Below are 19,943 nucleotides of genomic sequence, written 5' to 3' on the forward strand. Positions count from 1 at the left end.
CTTTAAGAATACTTTAAATTAACCATGATTTTTGAAAATCACACTGCCTAAGACATGTACAAGCAATGATGCAAGTGATGATGCCCTTTAGTCACATATTTAGGCTTCATTCACATGGGCACTGTGGTCCACATAGCGTAAGTGAGCTGTTTATGGAGCTGGAGCTGAAGGTCCTAATTTGATAGAAGTGCAGGAACAGGTGAGTGGACCTGAATGCCGACAGTGTGCACTAACAAATGCATAAACAAACAGCTCATTTATGTTTTACATGCCTTATGCAAGATATAAATGTATATCATTATTGTTTTTAGTATTTAAGAATTTTGGTTTTCCAAATAGAAAAGAAAGTCCTTGGAGTGCTGACTGTGGTCAGTATTTTGATTTAACAAACAGAAAACAGAAGGTTTGCAACCTTTTCTATTCCCTTTTCACATAATCTTAATCAATCAGTTATTTTATCCAAAAAAAAAATGTAAACATTTAAACACATAAAACCATGTTTAAAACCACATTCGATATTAGGGCAATACACTTAACTCTTTGTATTACTGTGTGTGCTGGGCTCACTGGCACACAGTGTCCATCCTCAATAAAGCTTCTCCAAGAATATTGACACTTGTTCACTTAGGTCCAAAACCATATGTGAGCATTTGGCAGCATAGTCCACAGCCACAGTGTTCAGTAACTCACATATCCATTGTGCTTGTGCTGGGTCTTGTAGTCTCCAAAATGATACACCCAAAGTTTCTTAAGAAGAACCAGCTTTTTTTCAGACAGTAGTATGCATTGATACACTCTCCGCTTTTATACTCTCATCCACCAATTAGTGTGTATTATTAATAATCACATACCCAGAAGTTTAGCTGTTTCTCATCAACTACTTCATGAACATTTTGAATTCTTTTACAACATATCAAAATTATTCCTTACTTCAGATCAACAATTTAATAGTGATTATGGAAGCAGGCCAATAAAGTACATTACATTAAGAGGGCTCGTGCACACCGGACATTTAAAAACGCCAGCGCTGCCAGGAAAAAGCAGCGTTAAAATGCACTTTTAGCCATGTGCCTCCAAACTCCTCTGAAAGTTTGAGTGTGCATGGACACATAGACTAACATGGAGTAGTTCAGAGGCAGTTAAAAAAAAAAAAAAAAAAAAAAAAAAAAACAGACGTCCTTAAAAGCAGCTGCAAAACTGTCCTGTGTGCATGAGCCCTAAGGCTATAAAAACTTTTTTACTCGAATGCAGTGTTTATAAATGTAGCACAACTCCCAGCTGTTTTGCTGGACATGGGTCCCCCTGGGTCACAGGGTGCAACAAAAGTAACTTTATGCATGTTTCTACAAGTGTGAGCACTGAGACAATGACCAGTCCAGTATCTTTGGGTTTTTGTATTTATTTTGTAACTTGGATAGGAGAAGGGATGAGTGGGATACTCCTTTGGCTCAACTATGTACAATTTGGCAGAGACACTTGAAAAATGCTGATTGGCGCTGGCAGGATGCCGGGCAACGCCGGTTAACGCTGAACTGACTTGTGACTGCTTTTCTGACTAAAAGAGTCCTCTTCAAGTTCCCTTAGGCACTCCTTGCCAAGGAAGCTATCTGTATATACTACTGCACTGCTGAACACTTCAGGGCCCACACTGGCACCCCCTTTTCCTCTCACTTCTCTTCAGGGTTTAGACACAGGCACCCCCTTTTCTCTAAACCTCTCTACTGGTTAGCTGGCTCCCAGATCTCTTTCTCCTTCTAGAGTGGTCCCCTATCCTAGGCAGACCCCTGGGCAGTTTCGAGTACTCACGACACTGCTTTTCCTGGAAACTTCTGCCCAGCAGCTCCACTCGGTCCACAACACTCTGGATCCCTTTCTGCAGCCCAGCTCAACCTCTGGTCCTCTAGGCCGATCGCCCAGGACACACTTGCTTCCTCTGACAGGAGGAGTGACAGCCGTCAGCTTCCTCCTGGGACTCTGCTTCCCGCCAAAGATGCTCTGTCATGTGCTCCCCTCAGACTTATACCCCATCCCAGGGTGCATTGCAGCAGACTCCGCCCTCTGGGGTAGATACAAGCCCTGGTGTGCTATTGGCTAGGTTTCCTCCACTGTCCAATAAGAGCCCTCATTGGACACAGTGGGGAGACTCCCCAGACTCAACAGACACACCTGGAAACACATGACAGCCTAGCTAAATGATCAGGCCCCCCTGATAAGCAGACAGGGCCACAATATACTTTTCCTAGCACCTACCTAGGAGGGGGCTACATAAACTTTTTGTTTTCCATTTGTAATTTAAAGGATAGGTTCACCTTTGGGCCCCTTTCACACCAGCGGACTGATCCAGTCCTACTGTCTGTTTTTCAGGCAGGCCCGATCAGACCACCCACTGTTCTCTGTTGGGCGGCGGATGTCCGCTGTTACCTGTCGGCATCCGATCCATCCAGCGGATCATGTCATATGACAATCTGATGGAAACAGACAGGAGGTCAATTTACATTCAACTGCCCACAGAGAACAGTGGGCTGTGTCCAGAGCGGACACTCATGTGTCATCCCCCAGCTCAACAAGGATCAGCTGAGAGATCCCCCGCTGAGCAGGTGGGTCCGCTTGGACGGATTCCACGCCGTCTGAAAGGGGCCTTAGTAACATGTTCCATTTTACATCTGTATTTAGGGCGTAACAGGTTACCTATAAAGCACCCTCTTTGGACCTTCTCCCCCCCATGGCAACGGATGTGATTTCAGTACCTACACATCAGCGTCATTCAATCACAGGGATCTGTTAATAAAAAAAAAACTACCAGCACCATCTTCCACCATGGCAAATAGACTTTAGTTTCAATGAACTGCGAGCGCACTGATCAACACGCTTTTAGTTTATTTGTTTTTTGAGTTTAAACAGAAAGACTGTACAGAGGTGCTGACACAAACCAGAAGGGAGACTGTGCAGGAGCCTGACATTGCACCTGTTATTTGCTGATTGCAATGCTTTTCAGGTTCCTGTAAATAAATAACTTTTATTTACATGAAAAATCATGTGCATTTATTATCCCTTAAAATAAAAGGCTATTGGGTGCAATATGGTGAGATACTATACAACAATATGAATCGCCAATCACAAGATAGTTGAAAGTGTGCCATAACATACATTAATGGGCGTGCACTGCAGCAGAAAGCCCAAAGGCCAAGTCAGAATTTCTAAAAAAAAAAAAAAAAAATAGCCCATCATTCTTGTTATCAACCGATGACATCAGCGGTTGTTAGGATGCTGGAAGCTGGCCTGCACAGTGCCCAAGTTTGTAATGTTGCACAAAGAAAATCTGTGGCTTTGTGTAACAAAAGGCAGGCTTCATCCACCTGCTGGCTTGTACATAATTTTTGAGCAATTTTAATGCATTTTACCAAGGCACCCCTGAAGAACCCAGAAAGGACCCTGGCTGAAAAAGGCTGATCTATAGTGTCTTATTAGTTGTCTTTTAATATGACCTGTACCCTCTTTCCCCTACAGTTCTTTTGCTGTATTAAATCACAATGGTCTACAGTTGATAAGGCAAATGCATACAAATGAAAAAAAGAAGACAAAATTAGGTCTATTTATTGTTTTCACCAAGTTTACCAAGATTTTGACATTTTTCGCCCAAGATTCAATTAGAAAAATGTGTAAAAGTTGTGTGTGCTGTACACCGGGTGAAAACATTGATGAACGACCTCATAGTGTGGGATTTTTCTGCACTGGCTGAATTCTGCAGCTGTGATCCTATATTCCAAGGCAGCCCATACATTAGTCGATTTTTTTTCCTTCAACCAGCAGGGTGAACCAAAATAAGGACCCGTTTCCCCCACTGACACACTCAATGTGGATGGGGAAATCCTTTCCACTGTGAAGAGATTTCCCTGCTATTAGAATACACTGATCAGTTCTGTCGGCTATAGCCGGCAGCAGTGATCGATCAGGAAAAGCCCTGATAGGCTGGTTGTACAGAAGTCGATCTGAAGATCAACTTTGTACAACCAGCCAGCCCATACATGTATTGAAATTCGGACAGTCCCTGCTGAACCAGCTGAATTTAGATCCATGTATAGCCGACATAAGTTTTGTGGAAAGGCCTATTTGATCTAGGCCAATGGCAGAAAAATGACACCAAACGTGTCCATAATCTAACTTTTCAGCTTTTCTAAGAATGACAATCGTGACAAGGTAGACGCGTTTCACACACTGACTGTGTGCTTAAACATTGGTAATGATTAGGCACACAGTCAGTGTGTGAAACGCGTCTACCTTGTCACGATTGTCATATTTGGATGTCCAGTCAATAAATCTGGATTTTGACTCAACCTGGAGTGCTGCCAATTCCGTTTCTTTTATCAAGTTTTCACGGAGGCGAGCCGGGGCATGCACCTGTGTGAGTCATCAGGCAATTACACCACCTTGAGCAGTGAGTCCTTGTCTGTTCTAAGAATATCAAGCGTAACATGTTGGTAAGGTGCGATTGAATTGTTACAGAAAAATTATATCACCATTTTAAATATTCTTAAAGTGATATTAAAGTCTCATTTTTTTATGGTCAAAAAAACAAAAAACAAAAACAAACATGTTATACTTAGCATTACAAATTGCCACTTACCTTTTGTGCAAAGATTTTTAGTTTTGATTTTTTAATATGCTTTGTTTTATATGGTATATGTTGAGGTGGGTTTGCATAGTGTACAACTGTGTAAATCTTTGCCCCGAGGACACGAGTCTAACGCATGTGCTGGTGGTCAAACAATTTCATATGGGAGTGTATAAGATGGAGGTTGCCCTACCGTACACTCAATCCATGAGCAAAGTTGTGATGATAAAAATCACTGGGACCTGGTTGTACGGCCACCGGAAGTGACATAACACGAAAAAATCAGAAGTGTCATTCTGGCAAGATTCGTCGGTCGGGTGAGATACCAGCCATTTGGCGTTGTGTCAGCCGAGACCATGAGACGAGAGATGACATGGTTGTTTAACACATGCTTTTATACGTGGATTTTTGTGAGTGTAAAGTTTGAAGAATTTTTTATTGATAATTTAATGTGAAATGTATTACACTAGCTCTCAGAGCTCTCCCATTTCTTTTTATACATGAATGGTTTTATTTAGGGATAGACCGATTATTGGCAAGGCCGATATGCACTTTCCTCAATATATCGGTATCGGCCCCGGAACTGGCTGATATTGCTGACATTTTTGTGACATCATTCTGCCTTCTTAGGCTGCCTCCCTCGCCTTGGACAGCCTGGAGTAGGGACTAGTCTCGCGGGATTGTATAACAGCCATACACCCACCCACAGCAGCCCGGTGCCAGCCAGCCACACACATCCACAGGCCCTGTACCAGCCAGCCACAGGCACTGTACCAGCGAGCCAGCCAGCGACCCACAGGCCCTGTACCAGCCATCCAGCCACCCACAGGACCTGTACCAACCAGCCAGCCACAGGCACTGTACCAGCCAGCCACCCACAGGCCTTGTACCAGCCAGCCACCCACAGCCCCTGTGCCAGCCACCCACCCACCAACCACAGGGTGCCAGCCAGCCAGCCACCCACCACAGGGTGCCAGAAAGGCAGCCACCCATAGACAGGGTGCCAGACAGAGAGCCACCCACAGGCACTGTACCAGCCAGCCATCCACAGGCCCTGTACCAGCCAGCCACCCACAGGCCCTGTACCAGCCAGCCACCCACAGCCCCTGTGCCAGCCACCTACCCACCCACCACAGGGTGCCAGCCAGCCAGCACCCATCACAAGGTGCCAGCCAGCCATTAAGCATTAAACAAAAATAAACATGTTCAGTACCAGATTTGTGTCAAAAATTGTCTTTATTTTTCAAAACTTTAAATTTACAAAATATCGGCCCATATCGGCCGATACCGATACGTTGTGACCAAAAGATCGGTATCGGCCCTGAAAAAAACATATCGGTCTATCCCTAGTTTTATTCACCTTTATGAGCTGGAGATCGCTAGAGTTGTTATTTACACTGTTGCATTTCTTTAACATTTTCAATATTGTGTTCATTAGGACTTTGTTATGATGAACCTTTTTTACTGTCACTATTTCTATCACTGGGGGTTATCTCAGTCTGATTTTGAGTCTTATTATATACACGGCTATTACAGGGAGTGCAGAATTATTAGGCAAATTAGTATTTTGACCACATCATCCTCTTTATGCATGTTGTCTTACTCCAAGCTGTATAGGCTCGAAAGCCTACTACCAATTAAGCATATTAGGTGATGTGCATCTCTGTAATGAGAAGGGGTGTGGTCTAATGACATCAACACCCTATATCAGGTGTGCATAATTATTAGGCAACTTCCTTTCCTTGGGCAAAATGGGTCAAAAGAAGGACTTGACAGGCTCAGAAAAGTCAAAAATAGTGAGATATCTTGCAGAGGGATGCAGCACTCTTAAAATTGCAAAGCTTCTGAAGCGTGATCATCGAACAATTAAGCATTTCATTCAAAATAGTCAACAGGGTCACAAGAAGCGCGTGGAAAAACCAAGGCGCAAAATAACAGCCCATAAACTGAGAAAAGTCAAGCGTGCAGCTGCCAAGATGCCACTTGCCACCAGTTTGGCCATATTTCAGAGCTGCAACATCACTGGAGTGCCCAAAAGCACAAGGTGTGCAATACTCAGAGACATGGCCAAGGTAAGGCTGAAAGACGACCACCACTGAACAAGACACACAAGCTGAAACGTCAAGACTGGGCCAAGAAAGGTTTTATGGACTGATGAAATGAGAGTGAGTCTTGATGGGCCAGATGGATGGGCCCATGGCTGGATTGGTAAAGGTCAGAGAGCTCCAGGCCGACTCAGACGCCAGCAAGGTGGAGGTGGAGTACTGGTTTGGGCTGGTATCATCAAAGATGAGCTTGTGGGGCCTTTTCGGGTTGAGGATGGAGTCAAGCTCAACTCCCAGTCCTACTGCCAGTTTCTGGAAGACACCTTCTTCAAGCAGACACCTTCTGGAAGACACCTTCTTCAAGCAGTAGTACAGGAAGAAGTCTGCATCCTTCAAGAAAAACATGATTTTCATGCAGGACAATGCTCCATCACACGCGTCCAAGTACTCCACAGCGTGGCTGGCAAGAAAGGGTATAAAAGAAGAAAAGCTAATGACATGGCCTCCTTGTTCACCTGATCTGAACCCCATTGAGAACCTGTGGTCCATCATCAAATGTGAGATTTACAAGGAGGGAAAACAGTACACCTCTCTGAACAGTGTCTGGGAGGCTGTGGTTGCTGCTGCACGCAATGTTGATGGTGAACAGATCAAAACACTGACAGAATCCATGGATGGCAGGCTTTTGAGTGTCCTTGCAAAGAAAGGTGGCTATATTGGTCACTGATTTGTTTTTGTTTTGTTTTTGAATGTCAGAAATGTATATTTGTGAATGTTGAGATGTTATATTGGTTACACTGGTAAAAATAAATAATTGAAATGGGTATACTGTATATTTGATTTTTGTTAAGTTGCCTAATAATTATGCACAGTAATAGTCACCTGCACACACAGATATCCCCCTAAAATAGCTAAAACTAAAAACAAACTAAAAACTACTTCCAAAAATAGTCAGCTTTGATATTAATGAGTTTTTTGGGTTCATTGAGAACATGGTTGTTGTTCAATAATAAAATGAATCCTTTAAAAATACTCATTTGCCTAATAATTCTGCACTCCCTGTAGAGATTGTATATATTTATTATTTTGAGTTTACTGATTCACTATGTAGCCAGGTGAATTTGGTTTGTTGTAATTTTTATTTAAAGTGGCAGCAGGATCACATGTTTTATATTGTATATTTTGTACTTCATTATCTGTGGATGAGTGGTATATGATTATAGATCACAGATTCTAGATAAAAATGTACTTGCCTGCTATGTGCAATGGTTTTGCACAGAGCAGCCCAGATCCTCCTCTTCATGGGTCCGCCCCTTCTTTTTCCTCATTGGCTCACTGACTGATTGACTGTCTCAGCCAATGAGGAGGGGGAGTCCAGGACAGCCAAGGCTCTCGTGCAACATTGCTGGATTGGGATGGGACTCAGGTACATATTTGGGGGGCTGAGGGTGGTTGCTGCACATACTTTTTTTATCCTAATGCATAGAATCTATTAAGATAAAAAAACCTTCTGCCTTTAGAACCACTTTAATCCCTCAAAACAACCATGTGCCACTGTATCGGTACCCTATAGAAACTGACAATATGATATCTAACATACAATACAAAAGTTTCATGTTTTATTTTAAAATGCCGGTGACTATCACAAGGCCAGTTTCCATCAGATGTCAGCAAACATTTGCCAGATTGACTAAGTCAACACCTGATTTACAGATTGTTTAGTCTTTTCGTCTAAGCAATGGGTTGTCCTCCTCCCTGTGTATTACCTATGAAACCTGACTCTAGTCAAAAAGGAGACAACTTCCAAAAAATGTTGAAACAGATACGTTCTTGTGATATGCATTGCTGGTTTATTGGGAGTGTGTTCTCGGATCTTGGCGCTGTGTTCCGTGTTCTTCAATGTAGCACATAAGAGCTTTTTCCTGCCAGTGATTTCCTGCCCTCTATTCTGTCATGTGTTCTTGACAAATAGCATTTTTTTTTCCACTGAAAACTACAAACGCTCACCAGCACTATTTTCTCCTACCAATGTTTTAAGAAAGGAATGAACACATTAGAGCAGAAGTATGTAAGAAAATGGTGCACCTTTTCCATGCCCCCAGGTACACAAACCATAAATATAAAAAGTATTAGTGTGCTTCCTACGAGGGCTTGTAAGAGGCTGGACTGTGGCTGGTGTGTGAAATGCCCTATCATCAGTTGGAGAAGACAATGCCATTGATTTGCTAAAGGCAAATACACTGATTGAGTGCTTTCAAATGTTTGGGTGTAGAAGTCACCAGATCCCCATTAGACTAAGTACTACTAAATATCAAACCACTATTCACAAAGCTAAAACTCAAATATGGGCCAGACTTCCTTTTGGGGTTTCTCTACACTCTGGCTCTTCCATGTATAAATATATACCTCAAATATTTTAAGACTATGGACGCTATACTCCAATCCTTTGTATGGGGAAATAACAGACACAAGCGATTTTGTTAAAGTTGAAAATAATTTCTCTCCCACCTGTGTCATGTTGACAAATCTGACCGTCTTTGTTACCTGTTCTTGGCATTTGGACCATCTGACTGACAGGCGGATCTGAATGGTCCACCTGTGTGAAAGGGGCCTTAATGTGACCTATAAACTGTACAACTTAGTTGAACAACAAACGGAAATATTTTAGGTAGAGGTAAGTAAAACTAAAAAACTAAAATGATATGCTTGCATAAGTGTGCACACCATTAAACAAATACTTTGTTGAAGCTTTTTTTTATTTTTATTACAGCACTTATGGGCCATACACACCATAAGATTTTCTGAAGACTTTTTCCTTTAGACTTACCAAAACCATATAATATGAGGTCAAACCTAAACACTTTCAATTTGTATGCAATCTGGCAGGCCCTTGCACTACATAGAAAAGGTAAAGCCCTGTACACACGTATTGATTGTCGGCCGTAAATATTCGGCCGCCGAACGATCGGCCGATTGTCGGCTTGTTAGTATGATGCTTCCGACAACTGACTCCCACTTTTCGGCCGAACAGAATCGGGTGTGCAGGCATTAAAATTTTTGTTGGCCAACACCAGAAAGGCCGATTGTTCGCCAGTCAGTACAGAATTCGGCCGACAAACAGCAGATTTGCAAGACTGGGCATGCTCAGAGAAGAAAAAACACACGGAAAGTTAACCATCACATGACATCACTTCTGCAGTCGGCTGTTGTTGGCCGACAAAATTCGTGTACAGTCTTTTGCAGTTTTCAAAAGACACGACAGCCCTGGACAAAAGACGGCCGATCGTTCGGCCGACGATGAGTACGTGTGTACGGGGCTTAAATCTGAAGTAAATCTAACCACAAAATTTGGATAGTGTGTATCCAGCTTTAGTCTTTCTGAGTATGTGTCTATCAGCATGGCACATCTTGACTTGGCAATATTTGCCCACTTTTCTTTGCACTAACACTCCAAATCTGTCAGATTGCCAGAGCATCTCTTGTGCACAGCCCTCTTCAGATCACCCCACAGACTTTCAATCGGATTCAGATCTGGGCTCTGAATGGCCCATTCCAAAACTTTAATCTTCTTCTGGTGAAGCCATTCCTTTGTTGATTTGGATGAATATTTTGGGTAGTTCCTCGTCATGTTCAGCTAGCAAAAGCCTGAAGGTTTTGTGCGAGTATTGACTGGTATTTGAAACCGTTCATAATTCCCTCTACCTTGACTAAGGCCCCTGTTCCAGCTGAAGAAAAAAAGCCCCAAAGCATGATGCTGCCACCACCATGCTTCACTGTGGGTAGGGTGTTCTTTTGGTGATGTGCAGTGTTGTTTTCGCACCAAACATATCTTTTGGAATTAGAGCCAAAAAGTTCAACCTTGGTTTCATCAGGCCATAACACATTTTCCCACATGCTTTTAGGAGACTCAAGATGTGTTTTTGCAAAATTTAGCTGCACTTGGATGTTTTTCTTCATAAGAAAAGACTTCCGTCTAGCCACTCTACCCCATTTTGTGGGAGTGCTTTTTTCTCTTCACGGAAGGATTTTCCTTATGCACAACTATTTCACATGCTGTTTGGTTCATTAGTACTTACATGTTTTTTACATTTATAGGATGCTCATATTACCCGCATATTAATTTTCAGTCAATTTTTTCACTTGGTTATTATTCACTTTTTAGCGCAACACATAGTGTTTTTGTATTGTTTTGGATTTTGTTCTTTGAGTCCCTGTATGCTGCTTGTCTTTGGTTTTTTTTTTTTACATCACTGAAACCTGATATTTTAACAGGGGTGTGTAGACTTTTTATATTCACTTTATGTCCTTGTTGGTTAATGTTGTCCTTACATGGAAATTCAATTAAAAACTCAGCCAGAGTATTATCTCCCCAAGATTTAGTAATTTATTCTTTTTAACTGCACATAGATCACACCATTTATGTTCATTCGTCTACTAATACATGCAAAATTTAGTGTTAACCTCTCTGCAATCCACCTCCCACGATGTCCAATTGGATGTTTAAGTATAAAAAAACCATGGTACACGGTTTGTGTAATTTTATATATTACTTTATTGTACCTTGTTTTCCATTTATATATAATAACTTTTAAAAAGGGAAGTTATTTTTTTTTTTCAAGTAAAAGAGAATACCAAATTAGGTGGGCAACGATGGAAAACAGCAGAGCTTCACCACATCCACTAAGCTCTAGAAAAAATTAGAGCAACTGCACTTACAAATTGTCTTTTTGCCTTTAGTAAATCAACCCCATTTTCTCAGGTTTGGTGGTCAGTAGGAGTTTAAAAAAGAAAAAATTACTAAACTCCTGGGGTCAGTAGAATAAGGAACAGTGTCCCATCATTGGTATTAGTAGAAGGAATAGTGCCCCCTTGTTGGCATCAGGGGTGCTTCATAGTTGGTATCAGTGGGAGCCATAGTGCCCCATTGTTGGTATCAGTGAGAGTAGGAGTATTCCATCATTGTCAATGGGAGGAATAATGATCCACTGTTGGTATCAGCGAAAGAAATATGGAGTTAGTGAGAGGAATAATGCCCAAGGGCTGACTGCCTTTGGCTTGCTGGACGCAGTTTTGAAACCACACATTCACAGTGTATATATATATATATATATATATATATATATATATATATATATATATATATATATACATACACAGTGCTTTGCGAAAGTATTCGGCCCCCTTGAACTTTTCGACCTTTTGCCACATTTCAGGCTTCAAACAAAGATATAAAACTGTAATTTTTTGTGAAGAATCAACAACAAGTGGGACACAATCATGAAGTGGAATGAAATTTATTGGATATTTCAAACTTTTTTAACAAATAAAAAACTGAAAAATTGGGCGTGCAAAATTATTCAGCCCCCTTAAGTTAATACTTTGTAGCGCCACCTTTTGCTGCGATTACAGCTGTAAGTCGCTTGGGGTATGTCTCTATCAGTTTTGCACATCGAGAGACTGAACTTTTTGCCCATTCCTCCTTACAAGACAGCTCGAGCTCAGTGAGGTTGGATGGAGAGCGTTTGTGAACAGCAGTTTTCAGTTCTTTCCACAGATTTTCGATTGGATTCAGGTCTGCACTTTGACTTGGCCATTCTAACACCTTGATATGTTTATTTGTGAACCATTCCATTGTAGATTTTGCTTTATGTTTTGGATCATTGTCTTGTTGGAAGACAAATCTCCGTCCCAGTCTCAGGTCTTTTGCAGACTCCATCAGGTTTTCTTCCAGAATGGTCCTGTATTTGGCTCCATCCATCTTCCCATCAATTTTAACCATCTTCCCTGTCCCTGCTGAAGAAAAGCAGGCCCAAACCATGATGCTGCCACCACCATGTTTGATAGTGGGGATGGTGTTTTCAGGGTGATGAGCTGTGTTGCATTTACGCCAAACATATATCTTTGTAGAAATTGACAAATCTTTGTATCTTTAAGAAATGGCTTTCTTCTTGCCACACTTCCATAAAGGCCAGATTTGTGCAGTATATGACTGATTGTTGTCCTATGGACAGAGTATCCCACCTCAGCTGTAGATCTCTGCAGTTCATCTAGAGTGATCATGGGCCTCTTGGCTGCATCTCTGATCAGTCTTCTCCTTGTATGAGCTGAAAGTTTAGAGGGACGGCCAGGTCTTCGTAGATTTGCAATGGTCTGATACTCCTTCCATTTCAATATTATCGCTTGCACAGTGGTCCTTGGGATGTTTAAAGCTTGGGAAATCTGTTTGCATCCAAATCCGGCTTTAAACTTCTCCACAACAGTATCTCGGACCTGCCTGGTGTGTTCCTTGTTCTTCATTATGCTCTCTGCGCTTTAAACTGACCTGAGTCCATCACAGTGCAGGTGCATTTATACGGAGACTTGATTACACACAGGTGGATTCTATTTATCATCATTAGTCATTTAGGTCAACATTGGATCATTCAGAGATCCTCACTGAACTTCTGGAGAGAGTTTGCTGCACTGAAAGTAAAGGGGCTGAATAATTTTGCACGCCCAATTTTTCAGTTTTTTATTTGTTAACAAAGTTTGAAATATCCAATAAATTTCGTTCCACTTCATAATTGTGTCACACTTGTTGTTGATTCTTCACAAATAATTACAGTTTTATATCTTTATGTTTGAAGCCTGAAATGTGGCAAAAGGTCGCAAAGTTCAATGGGGGCCAAATACTTTTGCAAGGCACTGTGTATATATACACTCCTCACATTTTTGTAAATATTTCCTTTTCAAGTGACAACACTGAAGAAATGACACTTGAGTACAATGTAAAGAAGTGAGTGTACAGCTTGTATAACAGTGTTAATATGATGCCCCTCAAAATAACTTAACACACAACCATTAATGTCTAAACCGCTGGTACCAAAAGTGAGTACACCTCTAAGTGAAAATGTCCAATTTGGGCCCAATTAGCCATTTTCCCTCCCTGTTGTCATGTGATTCGTTCGTGTTACAAGGTCTCAGGTGTGAATAGGGAGCAGGTGTGTTAAATTTGGTGTTATCACTCTCAATCTCTCATTTTCACTGGAAGTTCAACATGGCGCCTCATGGTTAAGAACTCTGAGGATCTGAAAAAAAAGAATTGTTGCTCTACATAAAGCTGGCTTAGGCTATAAGAAGATTGCCAAGACCCTGAAACTGAGCTGCAGCACGGTGGCCAAGACCATACAGCAGTTTAACAGGACAAGTTCCGCTCAGAACAGGCCTCGCCATGGTCGACCAAAGGTGTTGAGTGCACGTGCTCAGTGTCATATCAAGAGGTTTCTTTTGCGAAATAGACCTATGAGTGCTGCCAGCATTGCTGCAGAGGTTGAAGTTGTGGGGGGGGGGGGGGTCAGCCTGTCAGTGCTCAGACCATACGCCGCACACTGCATCAAATTTGTCTGCATGGCTGTCGTCCCAGAAGGAAGCCTCTTCTAAAGATGATGCACAAGAAAGCCCGCAAACAGTTTGCTGAAGACAAGCAGACAAAGGACATGGATTACTAGAACCATGTCCTGTGGTCTGATGAGACCAAGATAAACGTATTTGGTTCAGATAGTGTCAAGCGTGTGTGGCGGCAACCAGGTGAAGAGTACAAAGACAAGTGTGTCGTGCCTACAGTCAAGCATGGTGGTGGGAGTCTCATGGTTCGGGGCTGCATGAGTGTTGCCGGCACTGGGGAGCTACAGTTCATTGAGGAAACCATAAATGCCAACATGTACTGTGACATAGTGAAGCAGAGCAGGATCCCCTCCCTTCAGAGACTGGGCCACAGGGTAGTATTTCAACATGATAACGACCCCAAACACACCTCCAAGATGACCACTGCCTTGCTAAAGAAGCTGAGGGTAAAGATGATGGACTGGCCAAGCATGTCTCCAGACCTAAACCCTATTGAGCATCTGTGGGGCATTCTCAAACGGAAGGTGGAAGAGTGCATGGTCTCTAACATCCACCAGCTCCATGATGTCGTCATGGAGGAGTAGAAGAGGACTCCAGTGGCAACCTGTAAAGCTCTGGTGAACTCCATGCCCAAGAGGCTTTAGACAGTGCTGGAAAATAATGGTGGTCACAAGAAATATTGACACTCTGGACCCAATTTGGACATTTTAACTTAGGGGTGTAATCACTTTTGTTGCCAGTGGTTTAGACATTAATGGCTGTGTGTTGAGTTATTTTGAGGGGACAGCAAATGTACACTGTTATACAAGATGTACACTCATTACTTTACATTGTAGCAAAGTGTCATTTCTTCAGTGTTGTCACATGAAAAGATATAATAAAATATTTACAAAAATGTGAGGGGTGTACTCACTTTTGTGAGATACTGTGTATATATATATATATATATATATATATGTATATATAATATTACATTTGCTTCCCTAGGGGTAGTGCCAATCTGGATGTACAGCAACACATAAGACATACAGTGGGTACGGAAAGTATTCAGACCCCCTTAAATTTTTCACTCTGTTATATTGCAGCCATTTGCTAAAATCATTTAAGTTCATTCTTCTTCCTCATGAATGTACACATAGCATCCCATACTGACAGAAAAACACAGAATTGTTGACATTGTTGCAGATTTATTAAAAAAGAAAAACTGAAATATCACATGGTCCTAAGTATTCAGACCCTTTGCTCAGTATTTAGTAGAAGCCCCCTTTTGATCTAATACAGCCAGGAGTCTTTTTGGGAAAGATGCAACAAGTCTTCACACCTGGATTTGGAGATCCTCTGCCATTCCTCCTTGCAGATCCTCTCCAGTTCTGTCAGGTTGGATGGTAAACGTTGGTGGACAGCCATTTTTAGGTCTCTCTAGAGATGCTCAATTGGGTTTAAGTCAGGGCTCTGGCTGGGCCATTCAAGAACAGTCACGGAGTTTTGTGAAGTCACTCCTTCGTTATTTTAGCTGTGTGCTTAGGGTCATTGTCTTGTTGGAAGGTAAACCTTCGGCCCAGTCTGAGGTCCAGAGCACTCTGGAGAAGGTTTTTGTCCAGGATATCCCTGTACTTGGCCGCATTCATCTTTCCCTCGATTGCAACCAGTTGTCCTGTCCCTGCAGCTGAAAAACACCCCCACAGCATGATGCTGCCACCACCATGCTTCACTGTTGGGACTGTATTGGACAGGTGATGAGCAGTGCCTGATTTTCTCCACACATACCGCTTAGAAGTAAGGCCAAAAAGTTCTATTTTGGTCTCATCAGACCAGAGAATCTTATTTCTCACCATCTTGGAGTCCTTCAGGTGTTTTTTAGCAAACTCCATGCAGGCTTTCATGTGTCTTACACTGAGGAGAGGCTTCCGTCGGGCCACTCTACCATAAGGCCCCGACTGGTGGAGGGCTGTAGTGATGGTTGACTTTCTACAACTTTCTCCCATCTCCTGACTGCATCTCTGGAGCTCAGCCACAGTGATCTTTGGGTTCTTCTTTACCTCTCTCACCGAGGCTCTTCTCCTCCGATAGCTCAGTTTGGCCGGACGGCCAGCTCTAGGAAGGGTTCTGGTCGTCCCAAACGTCTTCCATTTGAGGATTATGGAGGCCACTGTGCTCTTAGGAACCTTAAGTGCAGCAGAAATATTTTTGTAACCTTGGCCAGATCTGTGCCTTGCCACAATTCTGTCTCTGAGCTCTTCAGGCAGTTCCTTTGACCTCATGATTCTCATTTGCTCTGACATGCATTGTGATCTGGAAGGTCTTATATAGACAGGTGTGTGGCTTTCCTAATCAAGTCCAATCAGTATAATCAAACACAGCTGGACTCAAATGAAGGTGTAGAACCATCTCAAGGATGATCAGAAGAAATGAAAAGCACCTGAGTTAAATATATGAGTGTCACAGCAAAGGGTCTGAATACTTAGGACCATGTGATATTTCAGTTTTTCTTTTTTAATAAATCTGCAACAATGTCAACAATTCTGTGTTTTTCTGTCAGTATGGGGTGCTATGTGTACATTCATGACGAAGAAGAATGAACCTAAATGATTTTAGGAAATGGCTGCAATATAACAAAGAGTGAAAAATTTAAGGGGGTCTGAATACTTTCCGTACCCACTGTACAGACTAACTGAAAGCTGCAGAAGGGCCCCAGTGTGCCAGCACCTAATATAGACTATACAGTAACCTGAATATTACACCTAACTCTAAGACCAAAAATAGTGCTGAGACCCCTCCAATTTGAGTTTGGGTTATCCAGTTAAGGGTATTGTTAATGCTATAGCATGAAAAGAGGACTGTGCTCTTCCACCCTTGTGGTAACAATTTGGTGAAGGTCCTTTTCTGTTCCAGCATGACTGTGCCCCTGTGTACATAGCTAGCTCCCTAAAGTCATTGTTTGACGAGTTTGGTGTAGGGAACTCGAGTGGCATGCCCAGACCCTGACATCAGCCCTACTGAAAACCTCTGAGATAAATTAGAACATTGATTGTGAGCCAGGTCTGCTCATCCAACAACAGTGCCTGACCACACAAACAAGCACAAATTCCCACAGACACACTCCAAAGAAAAACCTTCCAAAAAGAGTGGTAGCCTAAAAAAAGGGGGTGAGAAGTAATTCCATAATAATGCTTTATAACCGTAATGGGAATTCCACCAAGCTCATACAGGTGTAATGGCCAAGCTTCAGCAAACTTTTTTGCCCACGTAGTGTACTACAACCAGAAAGCGGATGTGTGATTTAGGTTAGAAGCAGCAGAAAAAGCAGATAGGCTTACCCTCACATTAACAAAACACCCGCTACTAGGTGAAATATCTGATTTGGGTGGAAAGATCCTTTAAGATGTTCCTTGAAACACAAAACTTTACAAACCTCCACAGTGTGTAAGCCCATAGAGCGTGTACCCCTTGTGACAGAGACATTCAAAACTTCCAGGGTAGTTGATGCAAATGTGGTCACACGTCCTCTCGAAGGAACACTCGTCAATGTCTGCAAAAGAAGAAACATGTTCTTTAATGAGATCAGATTTGAAAATTCAAGCCCTGAATGTATATCTGAAAGAGCATTGTGTAACCCAAAGAAAAATAAATACTGTATATGGTTAGCCCTTTAGGTCCTATTTTGTTGGTGTAGTGAGTATATCTCACAATTATTTGCCACACTGCATCTGACACATAACGCTCATACATTTTGTTGAGGGGCACCATTTGGCACCTTCGCCCTGGGCACTAGATGACCTTGTCTGGGCACTGACTTTTAGGGTATTATTTTGGCTCCTGGTGAGCTTCATTTATCCAAGTTTGATTCTACTGAGAAGTGCTTTTGGACAAGGATATTTTTTTACGCCTGCTGAGGAAGTTTGATTTAAGGCCCCATGCACACGGGGCGTTAGAAAAAACGTACGTCAAAGTTAGTTCTGACGCCGGAAAAAGCAGCTGTAAAAACGTGCTTTCAGTAGCTTTTTCCATTGGCGTTATTGCACGTTTTGCCACGTTGCTTTTAGCAGCGTTTTTTTTGCTTCCATTCAAAATCAATGGTTCCCTATGGGAGCCTATTGATTTGAATGGAGGTCGCACCGCAACACCGCAAGTCGGATCCGACTTGCGGGGTGACTTGCGCTGTGAGAATCTTGAGGGGGAACTCCACGCCAAAATGGGAAAAAAACGGCGTGGGGGTCCCCCCCAGGGTTCCAAACCAGGCCCTTCGGGTCTGTTATGGAATTTGAGGGTAGCCCCATGCCGAAAAAACGGCATGGGGTCCCCCCCAAAATCCATACCAAACCCTTATCCGAGCATGCAGCCCGGCGGGCCAGGAAAGGGGAGGGGACGAGCGAGCGGCCCCACCCCCCCTGGACCACACCAGGCCACATGCCCTCAACATGGGGGGTGTTGGTGCTTTGGGGCAGGGGGAGCTCTGCACCCCCCACCTCAAAGCACCTTGCCCCCATGTTGATGAGGACAAGGGCCTCATCCCCACAACCCTGGCCGGTGGTTGTGGGGGTCTGCGGGCAGGGGGCTCATCGGAATCTGGAAGCCCCCTTTAACAAGGGGGCACCCCAGATCCCGGACCCCCTCCCTATGTGAATGGGTATGGGGTACACTGTACCCCTACCCATTCACCCCATAAAAGGCAGTGTATGGAAATAACGACAAGAGACGTTTTGGAAAGTTTATTAAAAATCTTCATCCGACTCTTCTTGTCTTCTCCTCTCCGGGGTCTTCCCTGGGGTCTTCTCCGGGGTCTTCTGCTCTTTTGCTGTCCGCCCTTCTTGTCTTCTCCTCTCCGGGGTCTTCTGCTCTTTTGCTGTCCCCCTCTTCTTGTGTTCTTCTCTCCGGGGTCTTCTGCTGTCCCCTCTTCTGCTGTCCTCTCTTCTTTTCTTCTCCTCTCCGGTCTTCTGCTGTTTTGCTGTCGGCTGTCGGCTGTCGGCTGTCTTCTTCCTCCGGTCCTCCTCCGACGACGTCTCCGCTGATTATGCCTATCTCCGGTCTCTTCAGCTTATTATATAGCCATTAGGGGCGTGGCCCCGATGACGTCATCTGGAGACCCCGCCCCCTCATGTCACATATGACGTCATCTGTGACATGAGGGGGCGGGGTCTCCAGATGACGTCATCGGGGCCACGCCCCTAATGGCTATATAATAAGCTGAAGAGACCGGAGATAGGCATAATCAGCGGAGACGTCGTCGGAGGAGGACCGGAGGAAGAAGACAGCCGACAGCCGACAGCAAAAGAGCAGAAGACCGGAGAGGAGAAGAAAAGAAGAGAGGACAGCAGAAGAGGGGACAGCAGAAGACCCCGGAGAGAAGAACACAAGAAGAGGGGGACAGCAAAAGAGCAGAAGACCCCGGAGAGGAGAAGACAAGAAGGGCGGACAGCAAAAGAGCAGAAGACCCCGGAGAAGACCCCGGAGAGGAGAAGACAAGAAGAGTCGGATGAAGATTTTTAATAAACTTTCCAAAACGTCTCTTGTCGTTATTTCCATACACTGCCTTTTATGGGGTGAATGGGTAGGGGTACAGTGTACCCCATACACATTCACATAGGGAGGGGGTCCGGGATCTGGGGTGCCCCCTTGTTAAAGGGGGCTTCCAGATTCCGATGAGCCCCCTGCCCGCAGACCCCCACAACCACCGGCCAGGGTTGTGGGGATGAGGCCCTTGTCCTCATCAACATGGGGGCAAGGTGCTTTGAGGTGGGGGGTGCAGAGCTCCCCCTGCCCCAAAGCACCAACACCCCCCCATGTTGAGGGCATGTGGCCTGGTGTGGTCCAGGGGGGGTGGGGCCGCTCGCTCGTCCCCTCCCCTTTCCTGGCCTGCCGGGCTGCATGCTCGGATAAGGGTTTGGTATGGATTTTGGGGGGGA

General features: G+C 43.6%; 1 protein-coding gene across 1 annotated transcript in view; it reads right to left on the bottom strand.

Moving 5' to 3' along the window:
- The window catches only part of SCUBE1 (signal peptide, CUB domain and EGF like domain containing 1), a 587,141-nt gene that overhangs the window by 67,953 nt on the left and 499,245 nt on the right, over positions 1-19,943 (bottom strand). The window contains exon 10 of the mRNA XM_082255396.1: positions 17,453-17,569. Coding sequence (XP_082111522.1) covers positions 17,453-17,569 — 117 coding nt within the window. The remainder of the gene's footprint in view (positions 1-17,452; positions 17,570-19,943) is intronic.

The sequence above is a fragment of the Pelophylax lessonae genome (genome assembly GCF_965119305.1).
Source record: "Pelophylax lessonae genome assembly, chromosome: 4".
Lineage (NCBI taxonomy): Eukaryota > Metazoa > Chordata > Amphibia > Anura > Ranidae > Pelophylax > Pelophylax lessonae.